Source organism: Centroberyx gerrardi, chromosome 14 (assembly GCF_048128805.1).
Source record: "Centroberyx gerrardi isolate f3 chromosome 14, fCenGer3.hap1.cur.20231027, whole genome shotgun sequence".
In the NCBI taxonomy this organism is placed as follows: domain Eukaryota; kingdom Metazoa; phylum Chordata; class Actinopteri; order Beryciformes; family Berycidae; genus Centroberyx; species Centroberyx gerrardi.
This window is the reverse complement of record NC_136010.1, coordinates 7,109,342-7,135,338: the sequence shown is the minus strand read 5'-3', so window position 1 is coordinate 7,135,338 and position 25,997 is coordinate 7,109,342. Positions and strand designations below refer to the sequence as shown.

The 25,997-nt window shown below is 40.0% G+C and overlaps 2 protein-coding genes and 1 non-coding gene across 3 annotated transcripts; 2 read left to right on the top strand and 1 right to left on the bottom strand.

Moving 5' to 3' along the window:
* Positions 1-899: 899 nt before the first annotated feature.
* On the top strand, positions 900-8,993 carry LOC139930463 (SH3 and cysteine-rich domain-containing protein 3). The gene is made up of 13 exons (XM_078288397.1): positions 900-1,184; positions 2,045-2,085; positions 2,551-2,629; positions 3,519-3,675; positions 4,703-4,800; positions 5,000-5,060; positions 5,635-5,732; positions 5,997-6,066; positions 6,428-6,477; positions 6,636-6,718; positions 6,924-6,975; positions 7,206-7,343; positions 8,109-8,993. Exons 2-13 carry the CDS (start codon positions 2,078-2,080, stop codon positions 8,214-8,216), a joined length of 1,002 nt encoding a protein of 333 aa, XP_078144523.1. The 5' UTR covers positions 900-1,184; positions 2,045-2,077; the 3' UTR covers positions 8,217-8,993.
* A 5,301-nt stretch (positions 8,994-14,294) lies between these two features.
* LOC139930478 (U5 spliceosomal RNA) lies at positions 14,295-14,410 on the bottom strand. Its single transcript, XR_011785469.2, has one exon. It is a non-coding gene; the product is annotated as a U5 spliceosomal RNA (small nuclear RNA).
* A 4,160-nt stretch (positions 14,411-18,570) lies between these two features.
* On the top strand, positions 18,571-23,321 carry LOC139930464 (neurexophilin-2-like). The gene is made up of 2 exons (XM_071923670.2): positions 18,571-18,651; positions 22,434-23,321. Exons 1-2 carry the CDS (start codon positions 18,571-18,573, stop codon positions 23,319-23,321), a joined length of 969 nt encoding a protein of 322 aa, XP_071779771.1.
* Positions 23,322-25,997: the final 2,676 nt, after the last annotated feature.

Here is a 25,997-nt window from a genome sequence, read left to right as displayed (position 1 = left end):
AAGTGTTTACAATGCATTTTTTGGCAAGATATGGAAATAAAATGTATAAGACACAGACACAGATATATATCTTATATTTATATTTATTTATACTAAAATGTATCTATACATATCTCATTCCACACTGCTCTGCTTAGCGTTCCTTTTCATGCATTGCTTTCCCCAAATAGTCTCATGTTATATAAAATCATGGTTAGATAATGTGAAAAGGAAAAACTGAATCTTTAAAGTGTCTATTTTTCTGTAGCTATTGAAATACTCCTTTAGTTGCTACTCTTTACTCTAGAGACGGCTACAGACCGATACAGAAAACTACATTTCACACATCTTCAGCTATGGAGTAGCATAGGCCTAGACAATAGAAATGCAATAGATCATGGCTAAGTGCACAGTACAACATTGCATACTGCACAAAGACACATATGCAGACACACACATACACACACTCACACACACACAAGTATTTATTTTAAACCAACATTGACACAGAGGGGAATTTTCAGAAAGAAAAGTCCAGTAAGCAGGTGACACCGCATGTTTGTACATGTGTTTATCTTTGGTTTCTGCTTTTGTGAGAAGTCTTTAGGGCATTAAGGGGCAAGGACAGTGAGCAGTGTGAATATCTATGTCTGTGTGTGTGTGTTTCTGTTGTGTGTGCATGAGTGGGACAAGGGGAAAGAGTGGTGTGTGTGTGTGTGTGTGTGTGTGTGTGTGTGTGTGTGTGCGTAATAAGGACAGAGTGAGAAAGTATCTGATTTCCCCTCGTCATCGGTGCTCAGTCTGATGTCCCCAGCTGTCTCAAACAGTCACTTTGACGCCTGAGTGCCCAGCCACACACACACACACACACACACACAAACACACACAAACACACACATGCACACAATCACAGACAAACACACAGATACACACATACGCTCAAACGCAGAGCCTGAAAAGCCCTTTGGAAATCACTTACAGGGAATACAGAGGGAATAAAGAAAAGGACCCAGACTCGGAGACTTCAAGCAGAAGCCTAAAGGCCTCAAGGAAGGAAACAGGTTGGTTTCCAGGTTTTGTTGGACTCTCAGATCCACTGAAGCGCTCCAGCCATCGCCAACAGGTGAAGGACTCATTTGCAGAGAAGTTCACCAACACACCGGATTTGTAGTTTCTCCCCTGAACTGTGTGAACTTTGACAACAGGTATGTTCCACTATAAGTTTGTAGTTCTGGTAATTTTGCTGCCGAATGTGTTTGCAAGACAGTAGACTGATAAGAGTCAGTAAGATTATTCCTTTTTTTTATTTCAGTGGTGCGCTTTAATAATTCTTTAGGATACTAGTTTAATAATCATCTTATTGAGGTGATTATTGTCACAAAGACTGATTTTTATGTCAACATTGTTGTCATATTTTCCAGAATTTCTCAGTTCTTCCCCTTACTGGCAGAGGAACCCAAATTTAGCTGTGATGAGATTGAATTTCACGACCCCAGAATAGTTTAGCCAAGTGGACAAGTGCACTCATATGCGTGTGTGTACGTGTGTGTATGTATGTGTGTGTGTGTGTGTGTGTGTGTGTGTGCCTTGCCATAAACTACCTTGTTTTTAGTAATCTAGTTTCTACAGTAGAGATCAAGATGCTGTAGTGTTATTCTGTCTTGTAAGAATAAGCTTTATTGATTTATATTTCTGTATAGATGTTAAAATACTGAGCCAAAACATATTAAATACATTTTAAATGGATGGCAAATAAAGTGCAGAAACCACGCATGCCAAATATATATGCTAAGTAGCATCTAATTTGCGTTTCATTGTGTTTTCATTGTGATTTAGGAAGATATGGCTTGTGATGCTCATTGATGATTTTTTATTGATTTTATTTGATATTTATTATTTGTTATGAATTATTATTATGTTATGTTATATTATATTATTATTATGAATTTGCATGGAACAGCCTAATTGTTGCGAATCTCATCACAATCTAGCGGTGTACCTTCATGCTTTTCTGAGAATCTTGCAAGAGTTCCAGAAAATACTGAATATGATTTTATTTGTCTAGGTGGGGCAAGACTAAGATTGTCCACAGCACACCATGGACCAGTGAGTACAGTCCCTGAAATCAATATATTTACCACTTTAGTACAACTGTAAAACTGTTGGCTTTAACCTGACTGCCACCTCCTTACCATCTCCGTTAGCCCCCATTCAAATCCTAATGAGATAAATTTTGCACCAGCCCAGCCTGAAAAACACTATGGGCAATTTTTCATTCCTATATACATCCATATATATATTCCTATATTCAGATACAACAATCACAAAACAACAGTTCCCTGTTCTTGTGAGAAAATGCATCAAAGGAATCTTCACATAATAAATCATCAACACTCAACTATTTTGAATTTGATACTGGCATAATGCATGTCTGTCAAACATTCCCTGTTGCAAAGTTATAAAATCATGTCACATTTGCAGCTGTATGATTTGATCTTACTGGTGTTTTTGTGTATTTTTCTGTGTGTGTGTGTGTGTGTGTGTGTGTGTGTGTGTGTGTGTGTGTGTCAGGGAGGAAGACAAGAACTCTGTGGATATCCATGACAACCCTCCGGCTCCTGACAATGTAGTGAGGGAGGAAGGAGACACTGTGAGTGACAGCACCATGTCAGCTCTTCACCATTAGCAACACAGTTCCTTCCCAAGCGGTTTAAAATAGCCACCAACTGGGACTATCGCAATACAGTACAGCGTCAATTAGAATAATATGAGCCCTGACTTAAGTGTTTCCTTCTTTTATCCCGGTGGGACAGAGTGACGCTGCTGGCTGGGTGTGTGTGGGAAGCTCGCTGTGTAGGTTTAATAAGAAATGTGACTGTTCGCTGGCTGTACTCGCTCTTTACAGGCTAAAAAAATGGAGCAGATGAAGCTGAACAGTACATAAACAGATTCCCTGAGCTCTGTGAATTTGATTGTCATGTCGCTAATGATTAAATTTGATTCAGTTCAATTTTATTGACCCCGAGGGCAAATTCCTCTTGCAGTCAGCATTAAAATAAACAGCATTAACAATGGATTTCTGATTATCCTGTAAAAAAATACATTAACCAGAGTTGAGCAATTTAATGGAAGAGTTAAAAGAGATGGGAAGGTCATTTGTTCTTCTAGGCTACATAGGATTCCAGCAACAGTAACACATTTTATAGAAAGAAACCTCTACACAATGCAGAATTTACACTGTGATCTTGCATAACAGAACAAAATAATCTATTAAAGAATATTTAGACATATCATCCCTGTCCAATCTACAGGCTATAATATGCAGGTATTATTTTAAGGCAATTTAGGGTAATATTTCAAAAATCTAATTATTTTCATGACACTTTTGTTCTTCATAGTCCACCATGTTCTCTACACTGACTTCGTCCAATTTATCAGTTCTTTTCCCCTCTGCTGGCAATGTTGCCTGAGTTGCATCAAAGAGTTGCCCATGGATTACGGCCTTAACCTGACTGAGATTACGTCCTTTGTGTCTCCAGGTCTATTTCATATATGAGGAGGAGGTGGAGGTGGAGGACAAGGATCCAGAACCTCCTCCAGAGCCTGTTCTCATGGTCAACGACAAACCACACAAGTTCAAGGACCACTACTGCAAGAAGCCCAAGTTCTGCGACGTCTGCGCTCGCATGATAGTCCGTACGTAACGCCTCGTGCCAGTTAATACGGGAAATTAAAACACATCACAGCACATGTGTGTGGTATGGACAAACCAGCTTGTCTGACCAGACAAGGCTGGTTTGTCATTACTTTTAGTTTCAAGTTAGACTTTTAGATAAATGTGGTCTTTGAGGTGTTTCACCACTGCCGAGAAAACACTTCTGAGGGAAACACTGCATCACACCAAGCAGGTGCAAGACCACAAAATATTGTGGAAGAAAATGTCAGACTATGGCTGTGATTATACAGAATGTGTGACTCATACTTCCATGTGTGTGATGTATCATAAAAATAACTGAAAAATGCAGAATCAAGAACTCTAGCAGACCATAAGGTGTCAGCAAAGGACGGCTTGTGGTTAGAGAAGGGCTAATGATTTGAATAGTAGTAGTAGTAATAGTAGTACTAGTATTAGTAATGGTAGAAGTACTTGATTAATCCTACTTTGGAGAATTTCTTGCTCAAAAAAACATCAAGCAATGCAAGACGCAGGACCAGACACAAACCAAACAGCATTAACATGCACAACCATCCTAATCCGTTCTGATCATTTCATCGCACTCAGAACAAATGACTGTTTGAGCCTCTCTATTTGAAATAATCTGAAATTTAAACATGGCTCTCCTACTGTATAGTACATTTAGCAGTTCAAGATTACATCAAGCAGTTGAGCCAGCTTTCTTGGTGATCTTTCAGTCTGTTGTCTTCCTCTTTTGATTGGTTTCCTTTCCAGCATTAGGACATTACCAAGAACACTATGATAGAAAAACAAAACCATCTAGTCACAAACATGAAAAGATTTTATTCTCTTAAACAAATAGAGCCTAGATTGCGCTTTTGCATAAATCTGTAATGAGTTCTCCCTCCAGTTCAGCTTAAAATATATAAAAGGTGGTGCAGAACGTAAAGAACCAACACTACAAACTTAGAATGGTGTTTTGTGTGCTACAAATGCACTTGAATAATGATTTCTGGCCTCATTGTTCTCCCTTTGCTCACCTTTCAGTGAACAACAAATTTGCTCTGAGGTGCAAAAACTGCAAGACCAACATCCACCATTCATGCCAGTCCTACGTCGAGTACCAGAAGTGCTTCGGCAAAATTGTGAGACATTTTCCTTCTGTTAAAGTGCTTTGCTAATGAAACGTCTTACTTAATATCCAAAACATAACATTACACAGGCCACTAGAATATATCACAGGGACTCTCATTACTTTCACCTTTGTGAAAACAGACATTCATGACTAAAACTGTCCTGAAATGCTGAAACATGGTTTTCCTCCTCTGTCTCTCTTCTCTTCAGCCTCCTGGCTTCAGAAGAGCCTACAGCTCCCCGCTGTACAGCAGTGACCAACCAGACCCAAGTGAGACCGCTGTTAGCAATATGGGAATATTTATAATGTGTATCTAGGTCTCTTAACCTTTTTTCAGCTTGGGACCAAAATGAGAAAACAAATCCAGGATGAAGAGAAAATATTCCAATGCTTCTCAACTGAAGACCAAGAAGTGCCCAAATTTGGGTCCCAAACTGCAATTTAAAAGATCTAGTTCTATATTGTAGGGACGTATTTGCCTTTACTTGCTTGAATTACTTTTTTGGCAGGCAACATTAACTTATTCTATCAGGAAGTAAAACTAATTTCAGCTTCCCTTGATTTAACTTAGACAATTTTATTGTTCTAAGAAAGAAACTCATACTTCAGGACATATTCAGTTAAAGTGGTAATCTGTGAGATCTGTTTTTTTTTTTTTGGTGACATCTTTGTCAAAGATGAATCACTATTCTGTTATATCAATTGGTGATAGAGCAGAAAATTTACTGAAATTTACTGAGAATGTTGGAGATTATTACTTTAATGTGACAACTGCTAATGTATTACCACTGAAATATATATTACATTTGTTAAACTGTGTGATTAAATTATCAATCCTCCTCAGCCAACCCAAACCGGAATGACCCGGTGTTCGACACCCTGCGGGTCGGCGTCATCATGGCTAACAAGGAGCGCAAGAAGAATGACAACGACAAGAAGAATGTGAGTGTTAAATATAGTTTTAATCAGACCATAAAATCAAACATCCTCAGAAAAACAAACAACTTCTACACATCTTTCTGCAATTCATTGAACTTGCCGTACACCAAGAATAAGAAAAGTAATCATCTGTTCAGGAATAAATCCAGACAGGCGCAAGCAAATATTGAAAATATTTTGAAAGGGTTTGACGTAATACATTAGTGACGTATATAAAATATGATGATTCACGTACACTACTGACTTTGACAATGCTTTTCCCTCCAGATGATGATGATGATGGAGGAGGAGGAAGAGGAGAACCAACAGCCTAAAGAGAATGAGGAGGGAGGAGAAGGTATGGAGAAGAAACAAAATAGGCAATATTACATTATTAGGAGTAATTAGTGGTATATATTATTATAAGAATGAGAAATTGTGCATTTTTCCATAGGCATGGATGGAGTCAATTAAATTTCTAATAATTTCAGGAGATGCAATTTCTTCAAAATTCAGAAATGAACACAAACTAAAAAACTCATATATAACTCACACATATTCAACATGGAAATTGCTCTACAATCAGACTATGAATTGCAGCTTAAATACTGCATATGATGTGAAATGATCCCTTCTCCATTGTAAAGTATTGGGTTTAATCCATTTATGAGAAACCAACTGTTTTCTTTTTTTGTCTTTGATGTCTGCTGTCCATATAGGGAAGCCTGAGGATAAGAAGGAGAAAGGAGGAGACAAGGCAGATGATAAGGTAAGAGACATCACACTGCCAATAATACAATTCGATTATGTTCTACTGAGAGCAAGTAATGCCATGTGCTACCAGTTGTAATACTGCATGTACAGGTTTTTGTTTTCAATGTTCCTAAAAAAACGTTCCTTTATCACATACTGATGTTTTGTCAACAGGCTAAAGGCACATTCTCCCAGTCCCACTACTACCTGGCTCTGTACCGCTTCAAGGCCATCGAGAAAGACGACCTCGACTTCCAGTAGGTTCAAAAAGTCACTTCCCCTTTTCTCCACCCCTTCATTTATTAATTCATTAAAAAGCTACATAAATTTTCATAAAGTGAACAGTACTTCAATCAAGGGTTTGAGATGCACCTATAAAACAAAAAGGTAGTAAAGAGCAGTGAAAAAAGGCATTAACTGTGTGTGTGTGTGTGTGTGTGTGTGTGTGTGTGTGTGTGTCAGTCCTGGTGATCGGATCATAGTCCTGGATGACTCCAATGAAGAGTGGTGGAGGGTGAGTTTAAAATTAGCATTTTTTTAAAATTCTTTGAACACCATTACTACACATTCATGCATTCATGATGTGGTTCTTAAATTTAGTCTACAGCCGAACCTTTTAATGTGCAAGACACGGATGTATTCTGTTCTATTCTATTCTGTTCTATTTTTGAATGAGTCTGGGTGAGGATGAACTAAGCCTGTTCATTCGTCTTTCTGTGTGTGTGTGTGTGTGTGTGTTTTCAGGGAAAGATGGGGGATAAGACAGGCTACTTCCCCACCAACTACCTCATAAAAGTGCGCGCAGCAGAAAGGGTTTTCAAGGTGACACGCGCCTTTGTAGGGAACAGAGAGATGGGACAAATCACACTGAAGAAAGATCAGGTAGCTGCACTGTGTGTGTGTGTGTGTGTGTGTGTGTGTGTGTGTGTGTGTGTGCAGTTAAAGAACATGAAACTTCTCTATATGTGTTAGTAACTTGCACTCTTGTACAACGTTTTTTTCACGTTAGTGCCAAGATCAGAGTTGCTCCTTTATAAGAATTAGTGCCAAACTGATACAGGAGTTTTGGGTTTGATGCCGACATTTATGATTGGGTAAAACAGTCAAAAAAATATCTCTAAAATATATCTGCCAATAGTCGTTTTTTCGTTTTTAGAGATTACCTAAAATATAGGCATCTTCTTGGGAAACAATCCTCCAATTTTGACTATGAATGAGTAATTGGGAGAAGTCATACTGACCACTAAAATGAACTGTAATGTAATAATTATAATAATCATAACTAATAAATAATAATCATATTCATAGCTCTCACAAGACCCAAGCAACATTCAGAAACACATTTACATTGGGTTTTCAGATGGAATTGCTATTTTTTCAGAGTCCAATGTAAATACAGAACTAACCATAAATGATTCTGCCAAAACATCAATAATGATAATCATGTACAATAATAATGATGATCATGTGACAACGTATTGATCCCTGTAGGGAAATGTGTTTTTCACTTTCCTACCTCCACAGGGAGGTCAGAGGTCAGAGGTCAGGGTCAGAGTATTATTGGCAGAATAAACTGGTGCATCAGTTTATCTGTCGGGGCGTAGGGAGACGATCTTCATGCTGCGGCGCTGTGCCTCTGCGTTTCAGATCGTGGTGAAGAAAGGAGACGAGAAGGGCGGCTACCTGAAGGTCAGCACCGGACGCAAGCTGGGCTTCTTCCCTGCCGACCTGCTGCTGGAGATCACCGTGTCGTAGGAACCGCGACTTTGGTGAACACAAGCACAAACTGGAGACATCTGGAGAGATCTTCATGTTGTATCAGCAACTTTCTAAACACGCCACCTGTCAAAATTGCTCTCCATTGTGATGATCGCCACAACAGATATTGTTTTCTCTTTATCTGTAGCTTTGACAAAGAAGGAAGCGTGAGGAATCAGGGTTTAAAGATTTGATGGTTAGCAAAACAGTGTCATTAATGTCTACACTGATGACACTTAGAAATATGCAGGTGATGTATTGGCTTTGCTGTGAATAGTATAGTATCACAAATGGTCAAATGTTTTTATACTACCCACATTACTCCCTACTGATTATGACTGTACAGATAAAGGCTTCAAGACATCAAAGCCACACTACAGTTTTAATGTGAACAAAGCTTTGAGTAAACAAAGCTAGCTGAAGCTGCAAAGACAGCTTTCTAGATGGGGCCTGTAAATACTTTCACATATGTGACAAACTGAACAAAACACTGCATGGAAACAGCCGGGTCAAAACGGTAACAGTTGCCAATTTAAAATGTTTTCAAATGTTTGCACTTTGTAAGCTGCTGATAAGATGAATACCAGCTGAATGCTTAGAATAGCAATGTTTAATTTACTAAACCTGAAGTGCACTTAGCAGTTGCTTGTCAAATAAATCAACAGATTTTTATCAGGCAATTAAAACTACTTTCAGATCTTCATTTTTTCCAACCATGGAGGGTGTGGAGAAGGAAATAAGTTCCTTAATTGGAAGGCAAAATTATAGAAAACATAAGGGGAAAGGAACCACTCTTCACGCAAAAACTCAACTAATTATTCAAGCAAACAGTCGCATAAATAAAAGATTACCATATTTAATAGTGGGTTTGTAACCATTTTTATTTATCTGACTGTTAGCTTGAATAAATCATTGATTCCCTTCCCATTACAAATCTCCATTTTGATCCAGATCTGGACCTGTGCCTTTTCTGCGAGTTAATGAATGTACTGGGCAACAACTGACTTGTCCAGAAAGAATATATTAAAGAAAATAGAATATCTAGACATCTACTCATAACATTAGACAGGTGGAACTTTAAATATTGAAATAGTATCAAAACAAGGACTGATCAATAAAGATAGGTCCAGGACAATCATTAATGCACCACATATCCAGGAATTAAAAAGGAACTAAAAATACCCAGAGCCATGATAGTGATTAAAACTAGTTAGCTGGAAAATGATTGCTTGAACATTGAAAACTTTGATCAATGATTAATCAATGATATGCAAATTTTAAGGGACTTTGTTCAGGGAGATTTCAGGCCAACACTGCAGTTTGAGAGTGTGGGGGAAGTTAGACAGAGGAGAGTAGGGAGGTAAGTGAAATTCAATACACAAGTTTTACCCCCCTCTCCCCCCCCCCCCCCCCCAACTCCTCCTCCTCAACTAGTGCACACATGGACACACACGCACGTATACATGAGAATGTACGTACACTCACACACACACACACACACACACACACACACATATACAGAGAACTCCTGTTGAACCTGAACTAGGTCAGCTGGCCATGGAACCTGAGCTGGATGTTACATGACTGTGTGTGTGTGTGTGTGTGTGTGTGTATGTGTGTGTGTGTGTGTGTGTGCGTGCACTGTATCTTGGAGGCCAGGAAGCCCATTAAAAAACCCTTAAAAGAAGAAATTTTAGAGGCAGAAATCAGTCACTGTGCTCACTGCTACGTTCATTTGATTATTTTTTTTATGAATTTTAACTACACACCACTTTGGAGGAAGCATTCTTATATTTAGTTATAGGCAAAAAGTGCTTATTACTTAGATTACTGTACAACAGCAAAGACTAAGTAACGTAATGAATTGCTATGAGTTGAACTATGAGCTTTTTGGCAATCAAATACATGCTGTCATTTCGTTTTTGCATGTGGCTTCTTCCTACATGCCATTTCAGAACAGCATGTTTAGAGTAATGTCTTATTAATGATTCACAAAAAGCATTGCCTTTGCTTTGCCCCCTCATGTTTTTTCTTACTGTGGGAGTTCTATTTCGCAAAAACTTACTTTTCTTCAATGAACATGGTCTGAATTCACAAGATTGGGGTTCATAAATATAAGAGTGTCGTCCAAGTCTCCCATTTCCCTCAAGTCTATTCAAAAACTGTGCAAATGTAACATTTTATAGACTTCATTTTCAACTGGAATAAAATGGGTTTTTTTTCTATTGGGATTTCTCAATTGCTGATTTCTTTGTTTCTGAGGATTCTTTTTTATGCTTTGATACCATAAGAGCAATATTTTCTAGAGGTTAGGTACATTAAGCATGAGCTAAAGTATTTATATGTTGGAATTTATCTTGTTCTTCTGCTCAGATTCTACTTCACCATCTAGTCCAAATCAGATAGGAAGGGGAGCTCCTGGACAGATTTTATTATCGAGTGCCACCTTGTGGCAAAAGAAAATACTGCACAAAGGAAACAAACTCAGAATTTTATTTTTTATTGGCCTAAACTATAGGAGAGTTTATCTGTCTATGCTTTTAATCTGCTGTCAAACAACAGCTACTATCCAACACATAGTATCTGACAATCTGACAAAGGGGAAGACAGGAGTTAAGTGTTTACAGAAAGGGTAAAGGACGAAACAATCACTGGTGAAAAGATGGCACCCAAAAAATACTTTTTTACTTTTATTTTATTTAAAAATGCAAAACTACAAATTGAAGGTGCTGTCGATACAACAATAAAGAATATATTACTGCATTAAGAAACAGAACAAATTACAAAAATAGAGAAAATCAGTGTAAAAATAATATAGATATAAAAAGTTATAAATAAATGTAATATAGATATAATTTTTCCTCATTATATTATAACATACCTCTGTATGTTGAGTAAGTTTCCCTCTGCATGTTCATTTGACTTGGGGTTGCAATCTCAATGTCTGTATAATCCAATATCATCCCACAGTTGGTGAGTTTATGGACTGACGAACACTCGCCTGGTTCTTAAAGCGGCTGGGAACCGTCGTCATGTCTTTGAACGGCAGTCGACGGAGAACGGCAGTGAGAGTGGCGATCACGTTGCTGATGGCGGCCACGCTGCAGTGGAACAGCGCAGCGAGGTGAAGGTCGGTGTAATTCTGCTTCAGCTTCATTAAAGTCAAGAAGACCTGATCCTCAAGAGTGATGCATTCTACTTTCCAACCGGAGGAGTAGCAGATTGAGTCTTTGAGGCGCATGCCGTGTTCAACAACTGTGCTGAAAGTGTCTCCATCAGGAAGTCCCGTTTCCATCCGGATGACGTCCTCGCCGAGCTGAGAGGCAGAATATATGCTGCGACAGTACGCCTGCTTCTCCCTCAAAGCCCTCAGCTCTGCCTTTGTTCCCTCAAGCTCAATTTCAAGTGCGATCTTCTCTGCATGAACAAACATGAATTCGGTGTCAGTTTGAGTAGAAACACTAGGACAAAACCTTAAAGGAATAGTTCACCCAAAAATGAAAAATCTGATGACAGAATTTTCATTTTTGGGTGAATTATTCCTTTAACATCAGCAACTGAACATGAGCCTCCCTTCTCCTCCTCTTCATCCAGATCCTCCTCCTGTTTAATATTGATCAGACAGATGTCGGGCTTCTCTTCATCGGCACATGGGCTCTCACTCTTCTTTGGAAAAAGCACTGGGCCTTCGTCCTTCCCACTTGGGAAATGACAGCTGCAGATCCGTGAGGAGTGGAGTGGTTCTCGACCGACCCGCCTGTAAAGAACGAGAACCATAATAAACATTATGCCACAACACACTTAACTGTCAGGTTCATACATCTCTTGTTTATTGATCAATCTGTCTTTGCTCAACTTTGAATAAAATAATAATAATAATAAACTTTATTTATATAGCACCTTTCCAAAACAGGGCTTACAAAGTGCTTTACAGGGTAAAAGCAAACAACAGGAATCATGAGGTGTTAATCATAAAAACACTAAGAACAAGTAGCACAATAATAAAACAATATATAAAATAAGCAATAAAACATAAAACAACAAACACAATAATAAAACATAACAATGAAAAATAAGATAAAACAAATGGTGTAGAAAAGGTAAGATGGGATCACAGGAAAGCTAGCCTATAAAAGTGCGTTTTAAGAAGAGACTTAAATTAAAAGATAGACTTAGCCATCCTAATCTCCTCTGGAAGGCTGTTCCAAAGTCTGGGGACCCTGATGGCAAATGCTCTGTCACCTTTGTGTTTTAGTCTGGATTTTGGCACCACCAGGAGAGCAGCATTTGAGGACCTCAGGGCCCGTGACGGCACATGGGGAGTTAAAAGGTCAGAAATATAGCTTGGGGCCAGGCCATTCCGGGCTTTAAAAGTGATAAGTAAAATTTTAAAATCAACTCTAAAACTAACAGGCAGCCAGTGCAAAGATGAAAGGATAGGTGTAATGTGCTCTAGTTTCCTGGTACCTGTTAAAATCCTGGCAGCTGCATTTTGGATTAGTTGTAGAGAGGAGAGAGACTTTTTGCTGCAGACGGAGAAAAGGGAGTTGCAATAATCTAGCCGCGATGAAATAAAAGCATGAATGACCGTTTCAAGATGTTTGGTAGACAGAAATGGCTTAATTTTAGAAATTTTCCTAAGTTGAAAAAAGCATGACTGTATGACAGATTTGATATGGCTGTTCAAAGTGAGGTTGCTGTCAAATAAAACACCAAGGTTTCTACACTGCGGAGAAATAAAATGGGAGTATGAACCAAGGATGTTTCTAATTTGAGTGTTGGAGGAGTCAGTGCCAAACAGAAGTATCTCAGTCTTTTTTGAGTGATGAAAATGATACTTTAAAGTTGTCAGTGACTGTCACCCTATGTTTTTATTTCATGATTTTGAGTATTGCATCCATTAGTTACTCAAATGTTTGGAATCATTTGCTGAATCAACAAATCAGTGAACTCATCATTGCACTGCAAAACTGAATCATTTATAGTTAAATCCCTAAGACACCAACACGATGCAGCTCGTTGATATTGGGGTGAGACAGATCCCGAGTGGCATCTCAGTTTACACGAGCCCTAGTTAATGTCCTGCTATGTTTTCATGCCCATGGAAAATCGGTAAAACAAGATTTTACTTTCGTTGCAGACTATACGTGTTACTGTTTCCTACTTTCCCGTGTAGTACTGGATAACCTGACATTATTGACGTGGCTAACGTGATGCACACGTGACACCACTGTTGTTATGTTACCTTATCGACAGGGACCCGGTAAAAGGAGCAGCCACGGCCGCTCTGACGGCTGCATCCCGGGGCGAAGCAGCACCCCACGGTGCTGATACATGAAAACAAGCTAACGCTAGCTAGCTAACGAGAACACAATGGGACATCTTTAAGAACAGTATCAACAAACAACAAATACGTATATAAACTATTTACAATAACATGTACAAGCAGTTAATGTTATAAAAACAGTTTTGAGTGTAAGCCTGACCGTGATGCACAGCGAAGACTACAGGAGCAGAAGCGCGCTCTCGCGGCTTTGTAACGCGAGAATACATCAGCAACATGTTTTTTCCCCCTTCAAAAACACCTTTATTTAAAATGTTCCTTCCTATACGTAGTTCACGAGATCAGTGAGAATCTTTGGGGTACAAAGATGAAAATGGATAAAAGATGGAGGAGGGGAAAAGGGAAAAAAACATGGGAAAGGGCATAGTCTAATAGGTTGTAAAGAGACTAAATATTTAGTCTTTTTAGTTTTTCTTTTAGACGTTTACTAAATCATGACAATAGTTCTTAAAGTATGCCAGGAATCTATTAAAGTTGGTTGTTTTTTTCTCTTTATTTCTCCCACTTTAAAGAGAGAACAATTAGCAAACGGGATACAAAAAACCCTATCGTAATAGAGTGGATCCTAACATAACATACAACCATTACAATGCCAATAAATTACTAATTTTCAATAATCCTAAACTACGTAATTTGTCTACGATATGACGTAATCCTCACCAATAGCATAATGACATCATGCATACGGTTTGTATTGATGGACTTGTTAATTTTTATTTGACAAAGAAGGAAGCCCCGCCGTTAGGCAGGGCATCAAAAAATTAGTTGAAACTCACAATGTTCCTCTCCACGGAAATCTTTAGTAAAAGGCGAAAGATTTATACGATCTGAAGAGAAACAAGAGTGTACTGACGAACTGCAGTGGAAGGATCCGACCCCATTCTCCGTGTTACCAGCCTCGGTGACGGTTTATCAGTTAGCCTAACTTTTAAAAGTAGCACAAAATAACTCCTTTCTTCTTGGAACATGTAATAGAAGTTAATGTGTAAGTGAAAGTCATCGAAATGTTTTAGTTTAGTTTAATTTAAGCTAAAGATAACTGCTACATATGCGCTTTGCATTATGGGAATATGACGACCACGCCTTTGCTTTTTTGAAATAAAACGTTTTTCCTATAAAATACTCACCGTTTCCTTTCGCTGAAGTAAATTTACGCGTTTAGGTAGCGCTTGAACAAACTGATACAGGTGAAAGCGGAATGTTTACACCATAATTCAGTGAAGTGCAACTTTTTCGTTTCATACAGGGCTGCTTGTACGCATGCGCACTACAACCCCCTTTCTTTTAGACAGAGAATAAAATGATCAAGAGTACAATCGCGCTCCGTTCCACCTTAGGATGTCAAAATATTTCGTCTAACATCTATAATTGAGCGTTGTGAACATTTTATTTCTATGTCCTACCGAAATATGCAGTTTCTTGGTAAACTACTGACTACGTACCGCGCGTTAGAAGTGTATTTAAGTTGGTAACAACACCGTTTATGCATTCGTTACCGTTTCGCACTTGCGCAGTATGATATGAATGTCGGAAGCTACTAGCGATTCGTTTAACGATCAAACTCGTAATTATCCTCGTGACTTTATGGCAGTTGGCCTATGATCCATAGCCTTACTATCTAAAACACAGCCGTTGACTTTATTTGCCAAGTATTTTGTGTAGAGTGAGACCTTCCGTACTAGTGGACGTGTTTCTAGAGGCTGGATTAGTGCTCTTGAACCATTGGTTTATAATATCTTTGGTTCAGTTTCTGATTTTTGCAGGCTCTCTGCTCTCAGTACAAAACTGAATGCATGAGATTGAGATGAGCCGACGTTATATTATGCCATTGAAATCCGTGCAGCGAGAATCTACTTAGCATGTAGATTAATCTTCGGATCAGGCTCACATTGTAAGCAGCCTCATTTTTACAAAATGCTGCAGCCTCCGGGCCAAGTTACCAAAGCTTAACTCAAGTAAGAAAAGAGAGAGGGGGTGGAGGCAAGAAACTGGGTGTAAACAACGGCATGCAGCCTGAAAGTGGAGGGTAAAACAGGATACTGTCCCCTCAACACACATAGACAGAATTATAAATTTATACGTTGTCAAAGAAATAAACAAATAAGGAAGTGGAAACATGAAAAGGGACTTTGAAATAACTAAATCCCAACTACAAAGGGAGCCACAGTCGAGACATATTAAGTTAAATGCTAATTAGCAGTAAGTGTCAGCTTTAAAAGGGAGGTCTGATAATCTTAATTTTAGCTGTGCTTTCAAACAACACACACACACACACAGTCTGTGCCTGAACTGAAAGGTTCACTATATCACACAAAACTGCAAAATCATTTAATGTGGCAAAGTGAATAACATTAAAAAAAAACACGACAGCATATGCCAAATACAAACTGGACCAGCAAAGAAAAACACTGGGCTCAAGTTGTAGCTCACAGGCTAGACGGACGAAACAGCAGCCTCAAATAGCCTACTAACACAGGAGAGCGTCAACGCCTCTGTGGCAGTTTCAAAAACGTGTAGGCCAAGTCATGAGCTTCACAACTATCTGTTTTTTTTATGGCATATCCAAGGCCAACGCACCATAATGCATACAAAACCTGGACCTCTGGGCAATGGGAAAAAGTAATATAATCTACTGAGTCATGCTTCATGTTTTTTCCTGCATGAGAAGGGGGTGAAGGAAGCCAAAGGACGCCTTCAACTGTTAAACATGGTGGTGGATCTAGATCTTGTGTGAGTCATTAGGTCTGATGATTGGTCCATTTGACAGGATGTATGGTGCAAACACTGTTCCTGCATGATGTTCCCATATCTCAATACACACTAATTCAAAAGTGGTTTATTGAACACCATGGCCTTCACAATCACCAGATCAAATGAAATCACTGGACCTTTATGGAAAGTACTGGAGTGCAGAGTACTATATAGATTTCCTCCTCCTCCATCCCTCCTCCCAAGAACTGGAGGCTTTCCTACTTAAAGAAAGGACCAGTATCCCACTGCACACAGTTCAGGACTTGTATGGCACATTTCCAATGAGGATGGAAGCAGTTCTGAAGGCAACAGGTGGCCCAACTCCTTACTCGCTTGATATTCAGGTAGGCTATTGTTAGGTGTTTCCATTATTCTGGCCTACATCGTGTTGCCTGAGTCTGCAAAGGCCTGCAGCCTCAGACTCAATCTCATTCATGACACATCTAGTAGGCCTATTAAGGCTATAGCTGCTGAAATAAAAATAGAAACTTACTTCATGTATGGCAGTGTCCATTCCAAGTCCAGCACACCAACTTTCTGTGGTTTTTGGGGATTCACGTCTTAATTGGAGTCGATGGACTCTCAACAAAACTGCAGACAAAACTACCACGATGTAAATATAGCCTACAGTTTAAAATCATGATGCATCTTGCAGCTATCGCCTACATCCGCTCAGAAATGGTAACAAATGAACTTTTAACCGTGCGAGATGTGTTTCAAAGAGAAAAAAAATCCCCTAAGGCTGCTATAAGCTTCCGATAGATGGCACTGAACTCCTCTAGAAACTGCAGGCGTCCCATTGGTTAATTAGGCTGGTGCAATTCATGCGCACAGCTGCTGAAAAAAACATTTTCCACAGTGGTTTGTCATAAGGTCCCTGCATGGCTTGGTAGCCCACATGGCCAACATTTTAAGACCTTGTTGATCACTACAATATTCATATAATATATTTATAGGTACTTCTACTGTCTGTGGTGCTCAGTAGCAAGTTGTACCCTATATTATGTGTTAATCTCATATGTTATCACTTTAATGCTGCTATAAAATTCCTATACAATACAATATTTACAATACAATATTTGTATAGTAGAATACCCATCTAAAATGTATTATAGGATTACTATAGTTCTTTTTCGTATTGTTATTAGATAATGTCACTGTAGACAATAAGCATAAAACAGAGGCACAGGGAACAAATACATGATAAAAATAAAAACCCAGGATCGGTAAAACTGCTTAGGTCTGCCTGTATGTGTGTTCCTCCAACCTGCTCTATCAAAACCTGTAGCTCATAAGGTCTGTATGCACATCTCCGGCTCTTATGATAATGCTCCTTTCTAATAGTTTGCACAAGACAACTTGTCCGGTTGATTAGAAAGAGGAGTGTGATTTGTCAGCTGGAAATTTCCCTGATAGGCTAAGAAGGCGGCAGAAAATCTACCAGGCTTGTCAGTGATTTTTGCATTTCCCGGGGAGAGCGCTTGTCATTTTGTCAGCATCCCTGTGGCTAAAGTATGGGGACAGCGGGGAGGGCTGTCAAACTGTGCCCGCCTGAGAGCGCCTTTTTCCGGGTTGACGAGTCATAATAAGGGCCGGCCAGGTGGTGAAAATGAGCAGGGAGGCAGAGCACAGTGTATTACCAGCAGGCATATCATGGGCTTCTTTATCCCTCAGACTGGTGCGTGCGTGTGCGCGTGCGTGCGTGTGTGTGTGTGTGTGTGTGTGTGTGTGTGTGTGTGTGTGTGTGTGTGTGTGTAACGCGCGCCCTGTCTTGTCTATTCCAAACGTTACCAATTACCACGAATTATTCGAATTATTTTCCCTTGATTAATTCTTACTGAGCATGATTTTCCCGGGGCTGTTTCTGTTTTCTTTTCTTTTTTTTTCGTGTTACCATGATATTTCAAAGGCAAGCCAGTGTGTGTGTGTGTGTGTGTGTGAGTGAGTGTGTGTGTGGAGGGGGGGCTGTATAGAGAGAGAGAGAGAGAGAGAGAGAGAGAGAGAGAGAGAGAGAGAGAGAGAGAGAGAGAGAGAGAGAGAGAGAGAAAGAAAGAAGCAGCAGTGAGTTGAGGATCCACTCCCGATATTCCCACCAGATCTTTTGGGGCTTCTTTTTTTTTGAGTCGTGCCTTTCACTGCGCGGAATGTGTTTCCTACTTTTGAAGTGGGTTGTTTTCTGACTCGGCTTTGTCTCAGTAAATCCCACTTTAAACAGGCAGACAGCCTATAAAAAAAAAAGACAATTTGTCACTCTGGATGGAGAATCGCTGCTGCTGCAAGATGAGGGCGCTGTGTTTGAACTTTGCCATCACCTGTCTGTGGCTGCTGCCGACAACGGTAAGATCTCTGCTTAGATCCCTGTGCTTGTTTTTGCTCGTAATTAACAAAAGGGGGTAGCATTGCGGCGAGGCGGAGTGTTGTCGTCCTCCAGCTTTACTTACGTTGTACAGTTAAGTAGAGGAATAACAAGACATCATTTTAATCTGTCAATGAATTCCCCCTCAAATGCCGCCCCAAGGTCTGTCACTGTTCATCATATTGCAGGTTTGTTGCATAATCACAGAAAGCAGTGATGTTTTTCAGTCTCAAGTGTTTGGTGTCTCTCTCTTAAATGCATTTGGTGGTGAGAGAGAGAGAGAGAGAGAGAGAGAGAGAGAGAGAGAGAGAGAGAGAGAGAGAGAGAGAGAGATCTAAACCTGGTCCATGTGTTGATTTGTTGCTCTAAACCACTCTGCAAACTGAGAAGAAGAAAAAACATGATGTATAAACTCCATAGACTCCCACACATAATCTAAAACAATCATCTTAAGTCTTGCCACAGGCTACAGGTGCAGATCAGTGATAATACTCCTTCTGTGTTTAAACTGAGGAGGTTTGATGATGAAGATGAGGCTGATAGCACAGAATCATGGCTGTGTGGGGACGAGTTACCCAAAGGTTACTGGTTCCTCAGCCAATTCAACTGTTATCACCTAAAAGGGGATTATTACCAACAATCTATTTTAAACCATTTGAGGTTTTGTTCCAAAATGAGATATCTATCTACCACTTGAACAAAGTGACACATTACAAATGATTTATAGCTCAAAATTAATACAAATTATGGTACTTTTTAAAGGATAATTAAACTTGAGATGGTATAACGTCTTCACAGACTGGATCGTAGTATTGGATGGTGAACTTAAAGCAATGATTTTCTAGAAATGACCGTTCCATTCACTCCAATCTCTCTTTCAGCCATTATTGTAGCCATTATTTAATCTCCTTTAATCTTCTGTGTTTAATTTTACTTTATTCATTTTGACCGTGCTGCAAGAGCCGCACACTACAAGAGCTCCAACTTAATATCGCAGTTGTCAGGTGAAAACCTCATAGCTCCTGTTATGATGATTTGGGGTTTTATTACTTGAACTGAAATATTACACAGCCCTTTTTGGTTTGAGAAAGTTTTATGACCCTGAGACTTTGGAAACCCTTTCAGAATTCATTTCAAAGAGAGGCATAGTCCTCAGTCTAAAAAAGGCTGTTTCTTTGTTAAGTCTTGGGGAAAAAATGACATTTTTGAGGTAGAGTCTTTTCACCCAACGGCGGCGATGTACTCTGTGTCCTTAAAAACACAATTACGGTTCTCAGTTTTGCCTCTGCAGGTGGTTTTGCACAGGTGGTGTGCTTGAATTCGCTCTACCGCTGTTGCTCAGTTGCAGTCAGTGTGCTGGCATCTTGACACGGAGCCACTGACACGGCTGTCACACAGTGGGCTCCAATTAGAGCAGGTGAGAACAGCACAGCGCTGGAGATTTAGGCTCATAACAATAGGCACAGCTGGAGCTCACCTTGCTGGTTACAGGAGGAGGCAGAGAGTGGCATGGAGGGGGGTGGAGAGGGGGGGCGGAGGGGGTGCAGGGGGTGGGCGGGGTGGGTGGGGTGGGTGATATGATCCCACTTGTTGGCAAGAAATAATGATTTCCTCAGAGATGTTTACCCAAAAATCTGGAGGAGATTTACCCAACACCTCTCTCTCCCTCCGCCGCATTACAGTAATAGAGCTAGAAATCAAGTCCTAAACAATGAATCTGCAAAACATCATCTTTGCATAACCCATGTTTTAATTCTCTAAAGGCTTAAAAACTTTGGAGTCGTCCTGGTGGCTCAGTGGTCTGTAAATGCAAAATTCTGTGTTCAAATCCAGCCTGGGACCTTTGTCGCATGGCATCCCCCTCTCTCTCTTCCAGTCTTTCCTGTCTCTTTCTACATTGTACTATCTAATAAAAAGGTGAAAATAACCAAAAAAAAACAACAACAAAAAACTTTAACTTCACTCCCACCCTGTACCTACAAATCCACTTTAAAAGTGATGTGGTTTTAATAGGAAAAAGTAAAAGCTTTCACCTGGATTCACCTGCTCAGTCAGGAGTCCCAAATATTTTGTGCAATCAGTATTTGTTGATTACTTCTGTGTGTGTGTGTGTGTGTGTGTGTGTGTGTGTGTGTGTGTGCGTTGTTGTATTTGAACACGTCACTGCCTTGACACCGACTGCGCTGTGACTCTCAGAAATATCAGACTGATAGAAGAGTCACTTAAACGCCTTCACTAATGACTGGACTTATTAAGATTGATGCCTTTAATGGCTACAGCAGCAGGTGGCTATCTGGCTTATAATAAGCTGCTTCATCTCTCCAAATATATACTTCAGTCTCACACTCCCACTTCTTTCCTGAATTTATTTTATGCTGTGCTATTTCTTAACCAAGGAGAACAGTCGAGACAAATTATAACTGTATCTTTCTGTATGTTACTGATGTATTCTGCAAAGTACTACAAGTACTAATACTACTACTGTTACTAGAACTACTGCTAATGCTACCACTACTACTACTCCGACTAATGTCCATTTTTATAGAGCACCCAGTCGCCATATTCACTATATTTGCTACAGTCTAATTAGTAATTTGTTTCTCCACATTTCCTTTTGAGATACACTTACGCACATAATTGACACTTAGTTATATTTAGTAGGCAATTTGTTCAGAGTTCAACATTGTGAGATGGGAAAAAAAGCAGGAATATGAATGTGATTGCGCGTGTGTGCGTGCGTGTGTGTGTGTGTGTGTGTGTGTGTGTGTGTGTGTGTGCGTATTCCTCATTAGTCCCACAGTAAGTGTGTGTGTTCATCCTTAGTCCTTGCCTGAAGGAGCTGACCTATTGATCACAGTCAATTCCAAGTCCTTCTCATTCCAAGGACCAGAAACACCGAGACATAATTATTTTAATCGATTGACTGTTATCTTGTCACGTTGCTACAGTAAAACTGTCCTTCATGTGCGGTCGTCCTGGTGGTCCTGGGGAACTTTCTCTCTCATCTTTCCTGTCACTTTCTGCTGAATACTGTACACAGCTAATTTTCCTGTGATATTTATTTGGAGTTGACAGGTGCTGATTGGAGAGTTGTTCATCCGTTCATTGAGCTGATATATTGTGTTAATGTGGTGTTCAAAACTGTCTAAAAGTGTTAAATTAACTCTGATCGATGTGGATTTATATAAACACTGACCTAGTGTTGATTTTTATGCTCTCAGAGTTAAATTAACACTGACGATTTTGCCGTGTAGTATTTCCAAGTAACTTTTATGGTGAATGGGGTTTGCTACATGGAACAAGGTGCTAGGGATGTTATTTGAAAGTAAAGTTAGTTTACTTTTATGTCACTGAAACCTTACCAGACACTATCTGAATTATCCTGATATGGCAAACCTACACAAATTTGGTACTCCCTGCAAAATTCTTACAATTTAAGAATTATTGTTGACTGCTATTTGAATGACGTCTGTCAGAAATGCCATGCTTATAAGACACTGTTTGCATGAAACAGAACAGAGAAAAAAGAAACTATTGTATCACAAAAAAGACAAAATCTTAAAAGATAATACAGATATACAACATGTACTAGACATCCAAACTAAGATGGACTTTGACAAAAAAGAGGCACTATTTCACTTAAACATAATACATCTCCCTTCTATTCCACACTTCAAATAAGGCAAATATAAAATGTACGTATAAAATAATAGGCTACAAAAAATGTAATCTGTCCTTCATTCATGTCATGCTCTCTCTGCAGGTCCAAGAAACAGCCAAGCCCTTGGACTACCAGGACCTCCCTCCCTTCAACCCAGTTCCTCGCTCTCCTCCCTATGAAGTAGCGATGGAGGAAGGAGGAAGAGGAGAAGAAGCTACTGGAGCTGCGCTGAAGGTCAAACATCTCTCCAAAGACTTACAGATCATCTCCACCAAACCCAAATCTCCCGCTTACGGCTCCCTCGGCCCGTACGGCCGGCCCCAGAACTTCTCCCAAGCCCTGGATCAGTACATGTACCGCTCCCTTCCTCCTCCCAAACCCAAACCTCCCGCGAAAACGCCCTCGAAGGCCAAGAAGATCCTCGGCTGGGGCGACTTCTACTTCAACGTGAAGACGGTGAAGTTCAGCCTCCTGGTGACGGGGAAGATCGTCGATCACATCAACGGGACGTTCAGCGTCTATTTCCGCCACAACTCGTCCCGCCTGGGGAACATATCCGTCAGCATCGTCCCGCCCTCCAAAGCCGTGGGGTGGGAGGTTCTGGAGCCTCAGAGCGCTCACGCCGAGAACCCGGTTCCGGTTCCAGTTCCGGAGTTCCAGTTCCAGAACCCACCTCAGTCCACCAGCTCCGCCTCCCCCGACCAGCAGAAGCAGCAGCAGCAGCAGGAGATGATGATGGTGACAGAACTCAACTGCCGGGTCGAGTACCAGAGAACCAACCGGTCCAAGAAGACTAAGCCCTGCATGTACGACCCGGGGCAGACCTGCTACTCCGAGAACACCCAGTCCCAGGCGGCCTGGATCTGTGCCAAACCCTTCAAAGTTATATGCATCTTCATCGCATTCACCGGCACTGACTATAGGCTGGTGCAGAAAGTTTGTCCAGACCATAACTTTCAGACGGACCAGCACCAGCAGCACTTTGGATGACGGACTCTGGGCAGTGACTCTGAAATTGAGACATCAGAAATCAAGTTGTCATACACACACCCTTCAAAATCATGTGCTCATTTTCAACATACATCTGAGATTGAGATATAAAAGTTATTGTACACTGTTAATAACCAGTTTTTCAACATGTCAGTGAGTGTAGTTTGGGACAAAATGTGCTAATGTGTTAATAGCAGCACATAAAAAGTCTGACAAAATGTGTGTTTGTCCCAAACTACGCTCACACATCTACTGAAAGTAACACATTGTTTTTAAAGAATGCAATGACTTGATCTTGTACATATTAACATTGCATATTAACACACCGATAAGTGTAGTGTATAGTGTTTTATGAATTCTGTTTTCTGATTATGCATCGATTGAACTGAAGACTTTCATTCCAAAATGAGATATCCACTATTTGCAAAATGTGATGCCTACTCTAAAGCACATTATGCATTATTAACAAAGCTATGAGTCATCTGAAGATGTTTTCTTACAAAACAGATATGTCTTTAAGGATACAATCACCTGTATTTTTGATTTGTAGTAGCCATTTTTTGCCCTAAATGGATACATAGCATTTTGGGATGAAACCCTTCAAAATGTTCTATTCAAGATTTGGGAACAAAGCTTTAATAGAATATACTGAATATAGTTGTATAATATACTAAATTTGTTTGTAAATTATATGTGCAGTGATGGGTGACAAAAACGGTATCCATAGATCAACAGACCATGATTTATATAGTTGGATTTGTATTATTTTTTAATTCATTCCACATTCACTGTACAGTGGCCCACATTGGCACAAAGGAAGCTTCCTAGCTCTTCTAAATGAGGAGCTATGATTGATCAGATATGATTGCCTTTCCAAAGGACTGATAAGAACGTTGAAAAGTGTGAGATGAAACAAATGATTTACTACAGCTAATAATAGTCGGTTTTATCAGTGAAACGTGGTGCGCATGTCCTTGGCTCCCATCCAGTATCGATTTCACTTTCACCCTTTGCACCTTGAAAAGTTTTCTCCCTTTGCAGCCATCAGCTATCCTAGACATGTTTTCTCTGTCACTACGGCAAACATTACGGGTGAGTATATTAGTTTGCTTATTTACCTATTTTACAGCTTTGTAAGTGAAGCCGCTTTGATGTAATTCCTTCATTCCATTTGCACAAAACCTCAAGTTGTAGTTGTAGCTGTATATGAGGTCTGCTTTACACAACAGCAGAAGTTACAGTAGATGAACTGTCAATTTCCTGCTTGCCTGAGATAATTATTAGTTGTTTTTCTGTTGAATTATACATACAGGTCGCACATATCAATGTTGAAAGATTTTTCCTCCCAGCTCCAAAGAACAGTTGTAACTAAAGGGCTTATTACTGCAAACTAGGTTAGCTTGTCACCCCAGGTAACCTTGATTGAGCTGTCTGATCAAAAGATGTGCATTGTGTTCTTTTTTGTAAAGGATTTTCCAATTTATCAATCCAATTGCATAAGTGTCTGTGTTTTTCCAGATGCCTATGATAAGCTCTGTGTACATCTTATTCATCTGAGAGCAGGTTTACACAAACAAGCTCGTTAAAACAGAAAAGAATACAACTGTTTGTCCCAGAATGTTTTTCTGTTGTTCAAGGAAAGTCGACAGTACAGTCTATGGTTTATGCAAGACATCATATACTCAAGGCTCAAAAGACGTAATTAACAGAGACTTGTTTAAACACCAATCTATGGTTGAACAGTAATCTGTCTATTAGGCCAAAGTAACAAATAGTTACGTAACTGTCATGCAGCTTCAACCTGGCATCAGCAAACACGACCCTGATAACTGAGTCCCTCCCTGTCTGGCCAGCCTACATTTATGCGTTTTCATGTCCAAGGTTTTCCATAACTGCTCCGCTGAATAACACTTTTGGTTTTTCACTGCCTTTCATTTAATGGATTGTTTAGAACTTCAAAAGACACATTATTCTAACTCCCTTGTCTCCAAAACCCCCAGTGCAAAGTATTATAATTTTGAGTGATGAAAGTGTTTTCGCACAGGCAAACTCTTCATGAGGTTTTCAAAAGACACCAAAGGAGCAATCTTGGACAACAACAACAAAAACTCCTCAAAAAACTTTCTCTTTTTTTTTCTTCTTTTTTTTGTGCACATCAGATCCTGTGAATTGCCATATGTCTCCTCATGAGGTTTTTATAAACTACATAGAGCAGTTAAACAGAGCAGTTTTAGAGAAGCACAACACAACGTTTCATCTCTCTGTCTGTCCGAATACGGCTTAAATTTTAGCAACAGTAAGTGACACAGCAAGCAACTGCAATAAGGGATGCAGTATTCTTAAGCTTGTCAAATCAAAAGTCTTTTTAAAACTGTCTTATAACCAGCATTTAAGAAGTAGATAATCCATCAAATTAAAATTGTCATATTTCTACTGTTCCTCCCCTCTTCAGCCCCTCCTCCTCAGGGCTCCAGGATGTGTGGGCCGAGAGGGGCAGATCACGCCGGAGGCGTCCAGGAGAGGCCTCAGCAGCGCCGGGGGCTGGACGGGACAGGACAGCCTGGCCCAGGACGACCCGGAGATGTGGAGCCTCCTGCAGCAGGAGAAGGACAGGCAGTGCCGGGGGCTGGAGCTCATCGCATCAGAGGTGAGGAGAGGGAGAGAGAGAGGGAGAGA